Source organism: Sus scrofa, chromosome 2 (genome assembly GCF_000003025.6).
Source record: "Sus scrofa isolate TJ Tabasco breed Duroc chromosome 2, Sscrofa11.1, whole genome shotgun sequence".
NCBI classification, from domain to species: Eukaryota; Metazoa; Chordata; class Mammalia; order Artiodactyla; family Suidae; genus Sus; species Sus scrofa.
Window position 1 is genome coordinate 137,521,763 of NC_010444.4, and position 15,646 is coordinate 137,537,408.

The following is a 15,646-nucleotide window of genomic DNA, read 5'->3' on the forward strand; positions in this document are numbered from 1 at the left end:
CCAGCGGCTACATCTCTGATTCCACCTCTAGCCTGGGACCCTCCATGTGCCGAGGGTGTGGCCCTAAAAAAAAAAAAAAAAAAAAAAGAATTTCGCAATGGGGAGGTTATCCTGGATTATACGACTGGGTCCAATGGCATCATAAGGGTCTTTATAAGCAAGAGAGGAAGGCAGGAATGTCAGAGTCAGAAAAGAAGATGTGATGACGGAATCAGAGGTCAGAGAGGGGTCAGAAGGTGCAGATGGAAGAGGGGGCGCGAGGCAGAGAGGGCAGGCGGCCTCCGAGAGGCTGGAACGGCGAGGAAACTGATTCTCCCCTCGAGGCTCCCGAAGGAACACAGCCTGGGGACACCTTGGCCTGCAGTGCAGTGGACTTCTGACCTCCAGAACCGTGGATAACTCAGGTTGTTTTAGGCCGCTCGGTTTGAGGTCATTCGTTAATAGCAGCAGTGAGAAACCAGCACAGGCACTGAGACCTGAAGCGGGGCTGAATGAGATAATCAGACCAGGGTCTGCTCTGGATCTGCCCGGGGCTCTCCCTCTTCCCTGTCCCCTGGCACCCCACCTGAAGCAGCCCCGGGACGCTGTTCTTCCCAGCGCTTCTGTATCAGTTTTCGGTTCTTCGCTACTGCATTTCTGCTGCTGTGTCTTCTCGGGCCTTCTCCCTCCTCTCAGCATTCACTTCCTCCAGAGTCACATCCAAGAGCAGATGAGGAGCAAACAGAGGAGCTATCAGGCCACCGAAGAGTAATCGTGCCACCTGACATGGAACGGAGCCCCTCTTTCCTACAGAGTCACAACTCTGAACTTTGTGACAACAGTTTCTCTCCATTCGGCTGCGTTTCTTCAGATGTTTCTGGCTTTAAATCACTGTTCGAGGGGGCAGAGCTCCTGGAAGGCTGAGTGCCAGCCAAAAGATGGATTCTGTGTGCTTTCAGGGAATGCAGGAGAAGTCACTCAGTCTTCTTGCCCGTACAGAAAGCCAACCAGGGCAGTGGAATCTGTGGGCTCTTTTCAGAAATTCCTTTGCCTTTGCTGTACCCAGAGGGTGAGTGCTGAACCCACATCTCCACCATGGCTTCAAGAAGACGGCATGCGATTGGCAGCTGGCTTTGTTAGAGGACCCACCAGGCTGTGGTGATGGGTGGGGGCGGGGGACACCAGCTTTGGTGGTTTGCGTGTTTCGTGGGGATCTTCCACGAGCGGGGCCAGCCTTGGCTCCCGGCGGGCTTCCCAGAACCTGATCGAGCCACACATTCCTGGACCTTTTAGTAACTTGGCAAAACAAATCAGCTCTTATGCGAAGAGGAATTTAGTGGGGACAATCACATGGCATTTGGCTGTACTGGGGCTTTTATAAAGGAGGGTGAAGCAAAGACAGAAAGGCAGACAGACCAAGACAGTGACACTCACCTTCCCAGACATGAAGATAATAAGTGGGTCCGGAGGAGTTCCCGTTGTGGCGCAGCAGAAACGAATCCAACTAGGAACCATGACATTGTGGGTTCGATCCCTAGCCTCGCTCATTGGGTTAAGGATCCTGCGTTGCCGTGAGCTGGGCTGTAGGTCCCAGATGTAGCTCAGATCCTGTGTTGCTGTGGCTGTGGTGTAGGCTGGCAGCTGTAGCTCTGGTTTGACTCCTAGCCTGGGAACCTCCATATGCCTCGGGTGTGGCCCTAAAAAGCAAAAAAAAAAAAAAAAAAAAAGCAGGTCTTGGGTGGTCCCTCTGCACTGGGGCCTCCGTTTCCACACCAGCTACTCAGATGTTCCCCTCGCACCGTGTACCTTGTGCCTTGTAGCAGTGGTTGGTTCCAGGCTTGAGCATCACCCCAGGCCTGTGCCGGACATGACTTTATACTGAAGAAATCTTGCCCCATTTAAAATCAAGGAGAACATATCTCATGAACAGTTCCAAAAATTTCTCCTACAAAGTTAGAATTCCGCCAAGGTGGTGAGCAGACGGTCCTCAGAATTAGCAAAGAGATGGCAATTCTCCGGGTAATTCCAGACTAGGATGTGGCAGAGGGATGCCAGTTCTTTGAGGGGGATGCCAGGCAGCCTTGACCAGGGCTCATGACCTCTCCCTGCCCCACCTTGCCCTGAGCACACAGCCAGGCAACACGTGTCAGCCTGGCCCCCGCGGGTGGGATGCTGCAGGGCCTGGCCTCTGGGCAGCCACGGATAGGTACCTGCCCACGGAGTGAGGGTTTGATCTTGTGCAGCCAAGAGTGAACTGGCCCCGCACCCTAGACCGAGTCCCCTGAGCACTGAAGACATTAAAATACCGCCAGCACCACCCCCGCCGTCACCAACTCAAACCAAGAAACCGAACAAAACCATGAGGCTGAAGTGAAAATGAGCCTTCTGTGGATTTACTGATGACAAAACTCCAGGTAAGGTTCTTGACTCAAAGTGTTTCTCACTGATCGAGGGGCCTGCTTGGCGCCCAAGCCTGGGGTGTTTTGCATTCGAGTTCATGGCCACGGCCTTTGGAGTCTGAAAGATCCGGGAACCCATTCTGTCTCTTCCCATGTGCCCTTGGATAAGTCTTTTAAGCTTTTCCAGAGGTGAAGGCTGGTGTCCCCTTACAGACTTGTTGGTCTCTAAGCTCCTGTTTGCAGAGTGCTTGCTCTAGGCCAGACACACGCAGTGCGGCACTTAATATTAACACGGACCTCATGGTAGGGGGGTGTGTGTTGGGGGGTGCCACCACTCCTCTTTTAGAGATAAGTTATAGACTCGAAGAAGCTCAGGGACTCACTAAGGTTACAGCCACTAAGTGGCACAGCTGGGACGCCACCCCAGAAACTGACTCAAGCGCCTGCTTTCTTAACCACTGAGCTTGCGCCTACCGCATGCCCAGGAGGCCTTGCACACAGTAGGTGCTCGTGCAAATAAGTGAACAGAGAGGGAGCCGTGCACATGTCTGCAACCCTCACCTGCGGAGTGTGTTGGGTCTTGGGCATGAAACCTTGGTTCTCATGACCTTGGCGTGATGGGAGCCGGGCAGGCAGGCAGATGGCGCCCTTGGGGACTGTTCCAGGTGAGGCTGGGCAGGAGGAGGCCCTCTGGAGTGCTGAGCTGTCTCTTCCTCTTCCTCCTGGGCCAGCATCTCTGCAGCGTGAGCCCGGATCCTGGATCCTGGAGGCGGGCACAGGGGTGCTTAGATTTAAGGGGTAAGTTCAAAGCAGAAAGGAAGCTCTCTTAAAAATGAAGGGCAGCATGAGTGTCGGGGCCAAAGGAGGATGGTTGAGAAATCCTAGTAAAACTTTACAGCTTCCGCGTTTCCCCTCCTCCAAATCTTCCCATGAAAACCGTGCGTCTGGGGGGCCGTCTCGGCTGAATGAGGGCAGGAGCCACCCATTAGCCCCACCAGGGAGGGCTTTCCGGCTTCATTAGTGCTGCCCATGGTCTGGTGGACAGCGGCCTGCTAATTGAGGGCCACGGTCCAGGCCCAGAGGTGAGGAGAAGCAGCCACAGATGCCCGCGGCAGCCAGGTGGCACTGATGCAGCCCTCCGGCCCTGCTGGAGCGCTTCTGGGCAGAGGAAGCTCAGCTGTTGTCCCTTTTACGCGTATTGACTTAGCGGAGTGCAAACATGTTAAAAGTTCACTTTCTCCTTTATAGGAGTCTATAAAAAGGCTCTTAAACCGGAGTCCTAGGGCTTCAGCGAGACAAACGCAGGCTCGGGCCCCAGGGAGGGCACGGTCCATCCCTCTGCCTCCAGCATGGGCGAGCCATCCCATTGAAGATGTTGCTTCAGCTCGAAGCCAGGAAGCCCAGGTTTAGCTGGCCCCACTGCGGTGGACGTGTGCCAGTGGGTAGAGGGGTCCCGCCGCAGGACCGCCCGAGGCCTGCAGGCCCTTTGAGCCCAGGGCCCGGCATTCATCTGCTCGATGAATGGCGAATGGATTGACAAATGAATGAAGATGCTGGGGCCCATCTGTGAGCCCAGCCACAGTCACCCTGGCCCACTCTCTGTGCCTCACAACTCCTCCTGCTCGCAGGTACACACACTGGGGTGTCCACCCGCCACCAGGTGTCCCTTTTCACCCTGCTGACCCAACCCTGCAGAGTCTTGAAGCGGGTTGGCAGTGTAACTGAGACCTTCATTCATTGCATGGTCCTGGGGGGCCCCGGTGAACAGGTCCTTCTAGGTACTAGCAGGTACCCAGTTGACAGTGGCCAGGGCAGTGACGGTGCCCGTCCCCCACTGGCCAGGCGTGGCCTTGACAAAAACATCTGCGCTTTCCTGCACAGGAGGTGTTCAGAACTAAGCGAAAGGCAGGAAGGGAATGGGCAGCTTTTAGAAAGAGCAAGCATCCCTCCGAGCGCCGATCGAGTCTGCACCTGGGGAGGCTGGTTTTGCGGTCGCTCCACCTTGCTTGAGTCCATTTTGTCGCGAGTCAGATGGGGACGTGTCACTAGCTGCAGAGTATCTGGGGGAGGGAGTTAAATGCAATAAGGAGTGTGAGGCGTGCAGCACAGCGCCTGGAACATAGAAATGATCAATAGATGGATATTACTGCTGCCATCATCATCATCAGTCACTGTCACTGTCATTACTGGTAGCATGGGAGCATTTGCTAGTGGAAGTGTCCTGGCCTTGATTTTTGCTCCACGCACTAAATGTAGATGGTACAGAAGTTTGGGGCATTGCTCTGAAGGGCGCCAGGGACCGATGTCCTGGCACCAAACTACTGGATACGGTGGCTCCTGCGCACATATGATGTGACTAGTGAAAATGAGGAACTGAATTCTTAATTTTACTTGGTTTTGATGAATTTGAATTTAAATAGCCACGTGTAGCCACTGGCTACCGTATTAGACAGTACAGTTCTAGAAGGTTCCCTCCAAACTGGACATTGCCCAGCTCTCCTCTCTGAGCTGTTAGCGCACCAGCTGGAGAAGGGCTGGCCCATGACTCCAGCTCCGTCGGCCACCATACCAGTGAATGTTGGGTTTGAAGGGAGCATGGTATGGATACCAGGCTCAGTGGGTTCCCTTGAACTTGGCCCACCTGGAGATGAGCTGGCTACTCGCAACACTGACCACAGGCAGTCAAGGGCATCACATCTAACCTTTCTAGGACTCAGAGCCACAGAAAGCAGCAGTTCACAGGTTTACTGAGGACCTGTCCCTGCACACTGCTGCCAACTCTGTTTCAGCAGATGGCGAGACCACGCCCGTAAGAGGTGGGGTGCCTTGCCAGCCCTTCATCCCCTACCAGCTCCTCAGACCACAAAAGTAAAGGGCCAGCCAGGTTTTGGACTAAGAGGACTCCAGGGTACAGAGGCTCCAAGTGCTGCTCTCCCCGCCAGGGGCAGGTGCAGCTGCCCATTTTACAGCCCTGAGGATGGAGGCTCAGAGGGGTCAGGGGACCCTCCCACGGCCCCACAGGGAGATGTGCCATCCCTGGAAGGCAGGACAGTGCTCAGGGGCACTGTCTCTGAGCCCACTTCTCCCCCTCTCCGAGTCCTCCCTGTCCTGTGGCCACCCATTCAGTGTGGCCAGGTCCCATCCGTGGGGCCCATCGGCCTGAACTGGAGGGTGGGCGGGGTCAGAGTCGGGTGGTCCTGCCTTGGCCAGTGGGCGGGGGTGTATGGGTGGGGGGCTGACAGCCGACAGCCTTAATGGGCACATTGTCCCCTCGCGCCGCTGCCTAGAGTGCCGCCCGGCCACTTCCTCGCTCGCCGCGCTGGATGAGCTCATGTCTGAGGCTGCGGGCGGTGCGGGGCGGCCGAGCTCGGCTGCAGGGAGGCCCGGGCCTCGGAGCCCAGCGGGCTGGGGCGGCGGAGTCGTGAAGCGGAACGTTGTAATGAGCGAGGCCGCTGGATTTATGGGGTTGCGCACGTGCGCCTGGCCTTCCTGCGAGGGCCTCGCCTGGGAACAAAAACAAGTCCTGGCCCAGGAACGGCGCGACTGGGTCTTAACACGAGCCCACTAATTACTGCAAAGCCCCGGCCGGTCCCCCGCCTGCAGAGGAGCAGAGCTCGGGGCTGGTTCCTGTGTCAGCCTAGGCTCTGCTGGAGCCCTAGGTCTCTACCCGGGGGGCCAAGCCACTCCCTGGCTCTAGGGCATCCTGTAAGGCCCTGGTCCCCCTCCTCGCTTTTCCTCATCTATAAAATGGGATCGTAGACCTTTTGAGGCTCTTGGGAGGCAGGGAACCAGAACCAACGAGTAAGCGTTGACTTGAGAGTTACTTGTTCCTGGTTTTAAATCCTGTTCTGCCAGGTTCCTGCTGTGTGGCCTGGCCAAGTCACTTCCCCTCTCTGATCGAAGCTCTCTCACCTACAGAGTGGGGATAATCTGGTTCCTTTGCAGGGTCCTTCTGGAGATTTGATGAGAGAATGCATGCAGGCTGCTCGTGTGTTCCTGGTACTCACCCCCGGCCCCCTCTCTCCATGCACGGATGCTTCTCTGGCTGTGTTGTTACTGCGGTTTTCCACCCGAGCATGCGGGTGGCTGATGGGGTCTCAAAGGCTCTGCATCACTATGATTCTGCCCTGTGCTTGGTGGTCTGGGCAGCAGAGACTCAGATGCACGTGCTGTTAGGGGCATGCTGGAGACTCCCAGGGGCCAACGGGTCCCTTGTGCTGGTGACCACAGCCTCTTCCTTCTGGCAGAGGAGCCTGACGGTACTGGCATCCAGGCCTTGAATCGCGCTGGCAGCAGGACCTGGTCCTCCTGTCCCGGTGCCAGGGCTGTGGGAAAAAGCTTCTGGACTTAGACTTGTGTGTTGGGTGCTCAAAGGCTACCTGTGGCGCATCAAGGACACCTGCCTTGGGGCCAACACCCTGGCCTGTAAAGTGTGTGCCTCCAGCCTCACTGGCACACGAGCAAGGGTCCCCTGGCTGCTGTAATGCAGAGGTTTTTCCTGCACACATGTTCCACCGTTTTCACTGTTTATCGATGCCCTGGATTTAGCATCTAGTGGAAAAGGTTCCACGTCTGCTCCCTTTTCCCATCAAGAGTCAGGGGAAGCAGAAGCACAGGTGCCATGAGATCCAGGCGGTGGTTAGCCTTGGGGTAAGCCAGTGCCAGCATCCAGCTTCACTCTGAAGTTGCTCTGTGCCCACATGAGGAGAGAGATCCAGCGGGGTGTTAGCCCTGGCTGACCTCTGCAGAACCAGAGTGTCGGGAATGGCCACGTTCGCCCTGGTCTTCCTGCTGCCTTCTCGGAGTCAGGTGCTTGACCAGTGATTCATGCAGCCCCTGAGAGAGCCCCTCTCCTGCCCCAAACCCTCTGGGCGAGGCTCTGTGAGGGTCTGTAGGGTACGGGGGCCCTGGTCCCTGGCCTCATGGAGGGTGGCGTCTCCTTTGCTTACTCGCTGCTGTCCATCCAGAGCCGACTACCATGCTTGGCCCAGAGGGCTCGGGGGATGTGTGCGAATGAACACTCACTATCTGACAGGGAGGCAGCTGTGTTGGCACCTGAGAGCCGCCCAGTAGGCCCAGTGCTGTGACTGGTGGGTGTGCGGCCTACACTGAGGGAGGACACCTGGCTAGACGGGGTAGGGGTGGTCAGGAAGGGCTTCCCGGAGGAGGTGGAAGGGCGGTCTAAGAGCAGAGACCTGAGGGGTTGAGCAGGATAAGTAAAAGGTGGCAGGAGCGTGTTCCAGGCTGAGGAACTGACACATGCAAAGCCTTGAGAGCAAGAAGCCAGTGGCCTGAACAGTTGACTTCAGTAGAAAGTTAGGGCAGAGACAGAAGGTGGGGCTGGACAGGGTGACCAGCCTTCCTCGATTCCCAGGCCCTTATAGACTCCAGAAGGCAGCTTCTGAACTCGCACAGGTCCCATTTCTTCATTCACTTAACAAGAGGAGATGCCCACCCTCCCCCCGCGCGCTGTGGGGACAGACCCGGCCGTGCGCATGCGGGTCTCGCATGCTGGGCAGGGCTCAGCAGGGTGTGGTGATGGTTTCAGGGTGCTGTCCTAGGGTGACGGGCGACACAGGAAGGCTCAGGCAAGGGCCCCTGGGCAACCAGATGTCCTCTCAATGGATGCTGGCGACATCTTCCCAGGTGTTTGGATTTGCCCATGACGCAATCCTGGAGGGGCTGTCATGGGCCCTTGACAGTATGTCATAAGCACTCGCTAACCAAAAGTTCCCTCAAGTTGGCCCAGCCCTTGCCCAGGGTGGCATTGCCCTACGGGGGATGTTTGGCAGGGCCAAGTACGTGCCTTCTCTCCTGGTGCTCAGAGGCCACCTCAAGGTGGGAATCCATAGCCAGGACCTGCGGGGGCCCTAATGAGGAGCTGCCAGGGTTCAATTACGCGCCCGGCCCCGGCTCCGCACCGTTTGACTGACAGCTCATTACCCTGCTGCCATTTTGGGGCAGTGGAATTTAATCTCCCAGATGGGAAGCCAATCAATTTGCCCATCGGCCGCAGCTGAGCCTCCTTGAACTCAACTCTAATTTATTCTCTTAAGCTTAGGAAGCCTTGTCGTTTCAAGGTACAGAAATATCGGGTTTCTCAGCCAGCCTGGGCATGGAGTGCGTGGGCAGACGTGTGGAGAAGGTCAAGGCCGGGGCCCGTCCTGGGCCGGCCGGGCAGGTCGGCAGGGATGGTGCCATCAGCCTGGCTCAGAGGACCCTGGGGCTCCCGCCCAGGAGCCAAGCACGTCGTGGGAAGGTTGTATGTTGGAATGGGGGTCAGCGTGACCTCTCGTGTCTTTGGATCAAAGTCCCCTGCCCCAGAGCTGGGGCCCAGAAAGGACGCCCGCCAGCAAGGCACGTAGGACCTGTTCACCATGTGTGTGCTGGGGCCAGGGCGCTGGTTTCCAGCCTTTGGACCCAACAAGGTTTGGAAGGTGTCATTATGGGATTCTGAGCATTCTGCCCTCCCTAAAGGGTCATCACAAACCCACAGCCCAGACAGTGACTGTCACCTCTCAATACCAGGACACAGGACCCTCTGAGGCCCCCTCCCAGTGATGAGGTCACCTCCGGTGCGTGTTCCAGGGCACATCAAGGCGGCCCCTCTGTGGTCCGGGTCCGAGTGCTCCTCTAAGCACACTTGGGGCATGTTAGCAGATGTGCGTTCACAGGGCGAAACGTGCCAAGGGGGGCTTCTCTGCATGGAAAATTCAGTTGTTTGACAGAAAACAGAGTCCTGGCTGATTCTGCTCAGGTTGGATGTTTCTCTGCATGTCCTGATCCTGCGGTCTGCTGTCACAGAGCGTCCGGAATCTTCCTCCTTGCACAAATGAGAGTGGGTGTGGGTGTGTGCGTTAGCATGGGTGAGCATGGGTGTGTGCACGTGTGAGCATGGGTGTGGGAGGGGCGGGGGTCCTTTGGGTGGGAGAAGGACCGTGGGGGAAAGTGCCTTGTGTGGAGAGAGCGTTTCTGAGTTTGACAAAGCAGCCCGGCTGCGTTGGTTCTTTGGGGTCAGGGAAAGGCCAGGCTGTTTACACACCTTTGCTGAGGAGCAGGGAGGGCGGAGACGGGGGCCGGGATTAATGAGCAGGTTTATTGCTTCGCCTGTCAGGAGGGGTCATGTCATATTATTTTGATATCGGGGCCCCCAGAAGCAAACACAACAGGCCAGGTTATAAATGGAAAAAAGCCAAACAAAAGGCGGCCTCACCCCTGCCATCGAGCGTTTCCCTTTCTTCTCAGCCAGGTCCGGCCGGGACCCTCCCGCCCCCTGCGCCTTCAGCCCCCGCCCCCTGCGCCTTCAGGCGGATCCCCGCAAGCGGCACCAAGGCCAGCTCCCAAGATAACAGTGGCCGGGGGGCGCCCGGCCCGGAAAATTCAACATCGCAGTCAGTGGCTAATGAATAAATCGGCCACACCATCCCCCAGCCACCGCAGCCTCTGATGAGAGCTGGACCCCTCCGGGCCATGGCGATGCCGCCTGCGGGACACACGAGGAAACACGGGGCTTTCTTGACACCCCTCTCACCACGCTGACTCGCCTCGTGTCTTCCCCCCTCCCCAGAAAGACCCTCCCACGAACAGGCCCCATGGGACCCCAGGATTTCGAGGGGTGTGATGGAATGAAAGAGGGAAATTGCTGCCCACCTCTTGTTTCCTCCCCTCCCATCTCCCTCCCTCTCCCCCTATCTCCCTCCCTCCCTCCCCCTCTCCTCCCTCTCCCCGTCTCCCCCTCCTGTCTCCCCTCCTCCCTCTCCCCCCTCCTCCCTCTCCCCCCTCCTCCCTCTCCCTTCCCCCTCCTGCCTCTCCCTGTCTCCCCCCTCCCTGTCCCCTTCCCCTCCTCCCTCCCCCCCTCCTCCCTCTCCCCTCCCCCTCCCCTTCCCTCCCCCTTCCTCTCCTCTCCCCGCCCCTTTCCTTTCCCTTCCTTTGCTTTCTTCTTCCTCCCTCCTCTCCTCTCTCCCTCCCCTCCCCTCCCTCTCTCTCTTCTCACCCCAAGGCCCTCTTTTCTCCAGCGAAGCTAACTGTAGCTATGATCAGACACAGAGACCTGACCCTGGACAGGAGGGAGGACCTCTGCCAAACACGTCCACAGACAGACAGCTCCACATGCCAGGGACAGGCAGACGGGCAGGGCCAGGGCTGACAGGAAGGCCTGGCTGCGAGCAGGATGCAGACCTGGGCTTCTCAGCACAGGGACAGAGCGAGCTCCCCAGGCTGGGGCTGAGATGGCTCTGCGCCGTCTTCCCACTTGTCACCTATCACCTCTCTCTCTTGGCCCAGAAGATTCCAACCTTTCCCACAGTCTGGCTCGAGGTTATCTGCTCCAAGAAACCATCCCTGGGCCAGTGGGCGCATCCCCCTCCACTGAGCCCCTGTCCGTATGGCAGCGGAGACTGCGGGCCATCCACTCTGCTGGACAGAGGCAGTGTCATGCTTGCCTTCTGCAAGAGGCCCTGGGCTGAGGCCTCACTCATGCCAAGTGCCCAACGTCCTTGTTGACCACTGGATTGTTTAAAACACGCGTTTCTATTCTCCTGCCATCCAACAGGTGGTGTGGATGTCCCCAGGGCCAGCTGCACAGGAGCCATCAATGAATAAGCAAGAAGACCAACCTCACTGGAGCAAAATTTGGGGGTGCACACCAAAGGACAGGTCAGTCCTGGGGAGGGGGTTGGGGGAGAGCTGTATTTGTAGAGGCAGAGGGTGGGGTTCAAACCTCAGCTGCCCCACTGATAGCTGTGTGACCTTGCGGGAGGTGCTTTACCTCTCTGTGTCATAGCTTTCTCATCTGTAAGACAGGGATAGTATCATGGGGTTGCCACGAGAAGTAGATGAAATGGTAGCTGCAGAGCACAAACACACACGTGCGCGCACACACGCACGCGCGCGCACACACACACACAGTAGTAACTTTCATAGCCGTCCTGGTTGGAGCCACAGCACTGTGTTTTAGATCTCAGATGTCGTTTAAAGGAGCTCACGAGGCACGCTGGTGAAACTGGATTATTCAGGGCAGAGCCCACTGCCGAGGGCAGGGATTGAGCCTCAGAAATAAGTGGGAAGGGGGTGTCTGCTGCTCCCCCCTTCACAGGCCGCATCACAGGCTACATGGCCCCGAGGTCAGGTCGGGAGCCCAGGCACAGTGGCCGTGTGACAGTGGCAGCTCGCAGGAAAGGCAAGGCCTGGGATGGCCGTGACCTCTCCAGGATCTGCAGAGTAAGTTCCCTTTAGGGAAATTTTACCACCTGCAAACTTGTCTTTTCACTTGCTGTCTGTGTCCATTTCAAGTGTTCCTAGCATTTATACTATTTTTTTCAATGAGCTGTTTTCTTTTTTCCTTGTAAACATGAGCCTGACCTCAGAGAACAGTTCTGATCTGTTTTAAAAACGAACTGGGGGGTTTAGAGATGATGGGGCTCCCAGGCAGGGGTGCGGCCCTTTCTCCCAGTTCCACTGAAAAGAACTTCTCCGATGAGCCCACATCACAGGGGCACAATGCACTCTGGATTAGTGAAAGTTTAGGAACATTTAGGTGATGATGGTAAATAATTCATGCACATCCTGCCAGATGCAGTCTGTTCTTTTGTGCGGGGTCCAGGAAGCGCAGACACCAGCTGCTGCTGCCTCTAGTTATTTCCTAATCCTTTTAGCGACATCTAGTGGAGGATCTCTGCTACATCGAGGGGCTGGCTTCGAAGGTTCTCCTTCCAAGTGAAGGAAATGCAGTTTACCTAGAAGCCGTGGAAACCTCAGCTCCATCTGTGTTTCCACTTCTGAGCTCGAAATGTCGCCAAGGCCAAAGGGACTCTTGGTTGCTGGTTAACATGTGCCGTCAGTGGGGAGCAGTTCTGCGTTGGAGTCTCCTTGTCACTCACTAGCAGTGTGATCGCAAGGTACTCTCTCAGCCTCAGTGCTCCCAGCTGTAAAAGGGCTCTCGTAAAAGGACCTGCCCTACAGGGTTATCGCAGGGACAGAATGAATGATGCCCACAAGAGAGTCAACACAGCTCTTTACTGTCTGGCAACAGTAAATAATCAGCATCACGAGCTCACAATATAGTTCTCATCAGCCTACACGCTGCAGATGCCACCTGCACGAACAGTGCTCTCGGATGAGTGGCTACGCAGTTGGGTTTGTCCAGGTAGTCGGTTTGCAGGTATCATTTATGGGGTGCCATCCTCTTAAGAGGCATCTTGATGAAAAGACCAGAATAAACTTTCTTTATATAGTTTTCCAAAATCGAATCAAGAAGTAGGTGTATATACTCTAGACTCAGTAAAGATCTTGGGGAAAAAATGCAAAAGTCTTCATAATGCCTTATATTTAGGAGAAATGAAAAAAGCTTTCAGGTTTGAGTTAGAAGTAGTTGTTTTTTTCATGGAGAAGATGGGCTTCATGAGGCAGACTGAAAAGGAAAAACGACCCTTTATGTCCATCCATGATGCACAGTGTGCTTCATACTTCCTCCTGGGGAAAGTCTGCTTTAGACTCAGGCACATTTCTCAAGAGACAAAAGCAGTCTTCTGTGCGTTTTAGGCAAATTTAGATGAAGGTGAAAGTACCTTCTGAAGCAAACAGTGTCTGTATTTTTGCTACCAAGTTGAGGTCCCCAGAGTTTGGCTCCCCTGGTGCAGCTGGGATGGTCCGTAAACACCCCTTGGCTGCAAGAAGGGCTGAGAGCACATCCCCAGGGTTCGGGTGGTGGCCCCTTCCCCTTGGAAAGCTCCTGGCAACAGGGACCCAATCCTGTAGGAACAACACAGGCCGGGGATAGGACTGAAGGCTTCCACAGCTCCCCCGGCTGGCACGTGGCCCAGGGGCTCTGGGTCCAGCCACGAGCCAGAGAGATCGCCAGAAGCAGGCAGATGGCAGGAGAGAGCTAGGGTCAGGGTCATGGAGCCTGGGTGCAGGACCCATCTGCCAGTTGCCACCCGCCTGAAACCGACTTAGGGCTCAAGGGCCCAGTAACTCGAGATAACACTAGTCACAACAGTTTAACATTTTACTAAATCAATTCACACAAATTCCAAATTGCAAATATAATTAAGGACAACAGATTCTGTTCTGCCTTTTAAATCTTTCATTTTCAAATCCATCATTAAGACAAAAAGTAAACAGAAATTAAGTCGGCTGCAAATTCATGATTTTTCTTCTTGAGGGAAAATAAAAGGAACATTATAGTAAAAAGAACGCCACTGGGTGTACAATAAAGCACCACGACACACGGTTACAAAGGGGCTTCCTGGACTGGGCCCCACGTGGAGGACACTGCTCTCCCCGCTGCTCTGCGTCAAGCAGGATTTCATTAAAATAAAACTATAAAATCTCCTAGGTTACACTAAAATCAGACACGGTCTGGAACACAGTGCTTAACAGTAATGTCAACTATCAGTGCTAACGGAAAAACATTTTAGAAGGTCAAAAACAATTAAACTGGAAACCAAAACCTCATTTTCCCTAGATGAGCAAAAACTGAAAATGAAAGGGTTCCCGCCTCCCCCGAGGAGCGGAGGGGATTATTTTCTTGCTTTCTTTCAAGTTGGAGGCGGGGGCATGGTGCGGGCTGGTTCTGCAGTTCCTCAGCCTAGTTGGCGTCCAGCTTGGCCATTTCCTGCACGTAGATGCCTATACTCTCGCTGTCAAACAGCACAAAATACACCGTTTTGATGGAAGAGGACATGGTTGACACGAAGTAGCTGGAGATGGCCCTCAGGATCAGCTGAGCTGCCGTCTGCTTCGGAAAACCGTTCCTGCAAGAGGGAGGACACGTGCTCAGCACCGAGGTCGGGCCCACCCTCCCTGGCCGCCGCCTCCCCCACGGGGGCCTCGTGCTGCGTGGCGTCTACAAGCAGTACCGGACCTCTGGCTGCTGGTCCACAGGCAGGAGGAAGCCCAGTGCCCACCAGACAGGAGAAGGACGAGTGGGCAGAACCGTGCCCCAAAGGAGGACGTGTTACATGCGCTCAGAGCAAGGGGGCACGCCAGGAAGTTGTGTTTTGTGGCACAGGATAGGTGCGTAGTCTCCCATGGGCAGCGGGAGCTCCCATGGCTCTTTCCCCAACATCACCGAGACACAGCCCCGGCTCCCAACGGCTCCCCTGGGGTCTCAGCCTCAGGGACGGCTGGAGGCTGGAGCTTCTCTGTCTAGGCCAGCAGGAGGGTCACCGCATTCACACTGGCTGTGAGTGTTCACCTCCCAGCACACACCAGCACAGACACCCCACCGGCCCTGGGATCATGGAGCTGCGTGCAGGGCAATGACTCTGGCCGAGCAAGCTCTTATCTCAAGAGACAGCATCCCAGCCTCCGAGCCAAGTCGGTGGGAACTCACATACAATCCCACTTAAGGTAAACGTCACGTGGTGATGGACTCTAAATCTGGAATCAGGACTAGAAAGGCGGGTGCCCCTTTGCTCCGTGTGTGCCTGGGCTCTTTCCAGTCAGCCCAGCAGGTGCAGGTCCCAGGGGACTCGGGAGGACAGTGGCAGGAATGTGGCAGCTTGCCTAGTCTGGTGGAAAAAACATGGGCTTTGGAGCCAGTGGCCCTGGATTCAAATCGCAACTGGCTCCGGTTTACAGTTCAGGATGCTGTGGGCAAGAGTGAGGGGCCAGTCTCCATGGGGATTTCTTTGTTCATCAGCAGATCCAGTCTCCAACCTGCCCTGAGCCTGTGGGTCCGCCGGTGTCCGGAGCGCTGGTGCCAGCTTCGGCCGTGACTCTCCTTCAGATGGGACACGGGCCTCCCGGCGAGAGCGTCTCAAACTTCTGGGCTCACATCAAGTGCCGTGAGTCGTGAGCCCCCTTGGCGGCTTCTTGTGGAGAGCCACGCTTAGCCGACTGCCAGCACCCAGGGCCACAGAGAAAACCATTCTAGCGACTTGCTTTTGATCAAGCAAGGCTTCACCCAGCTTGAGGGCGGACCCCTGATAACTCCTGGATGCTGTAGAAGTGAAGGCTGTTCCCAGGAGACTAGGGCTGTCGCCCCAGGCTTGTTGGCAACCTGTGCAGAGGATCCTGCGGCCGTAGGAGGGTGCGACCCAGAGTCAGGGGCTCCCCAGGCCTGAGGCACGCCGGCCAGGCAGCCAGCACGCCCAAGACGGCGGCCAGGGCCCTGGTCAGAGCTCCGTGGGCACTCCAGAGGTGTCCGGCCAGGACAGTGCCACTGGACAGGCGGCTTCCTCCCAGGGCTCCGTCCACCAGCAGAGTCGGGGTGACCACCATGTGCACCGGGACGGGTGGTGGCGGGGACCGTGCAGAGAGAAGGG

The 15,646-nt window shown here is 56.3% G+C and overlaps 1 protein-coding gene and 1 long non-coding RNA gene across 11 annotated transcripts in view; one reads left to right on the forward strand and one right to left on the reverse strand.

Moving 5' to 3' along the window:
* The window catches only part of LOC110259485, a 123,763-nt gene that overhangs the window by 98,864 nt on the left and 9,253 nt on the right, over positions 1–15,646 (forward strand). The window contains exons 2-3 of the long non-coding RNA XR_002341917.1: positions 10,930–11,033; positions 15,025–15,166. This is a non-coding gene — a long non-coding RNA (uncharacterized LOC110259485). The remainder of the gene's footprint in view (positions 1–10,929; positions 11,034–15,024; positions 15,167–15,646) is intronic.
* H2AFY (H2A histone family, member Y) overlaps positions 13,366–15,646 on the reverse strand; it is an 88,759-nt gene continuing 86,478 nt past the window's right edge. For 8 of the 10 annotated variants that reach the window (XM_021078354.1, XM_021078365.1, XM_021078328.1 and 5 more), the window contains exon 9: positions 13,369–14,131. In XM_021078354.1, coding sequence (XP_020934013.1) covers positions 13,966–14,131 — 166 coding nt within the window. In that variant the 3' untranslated portion in view covers positions 13,369–13,965. 10 annotated transcript variants of the gene reach the window in all.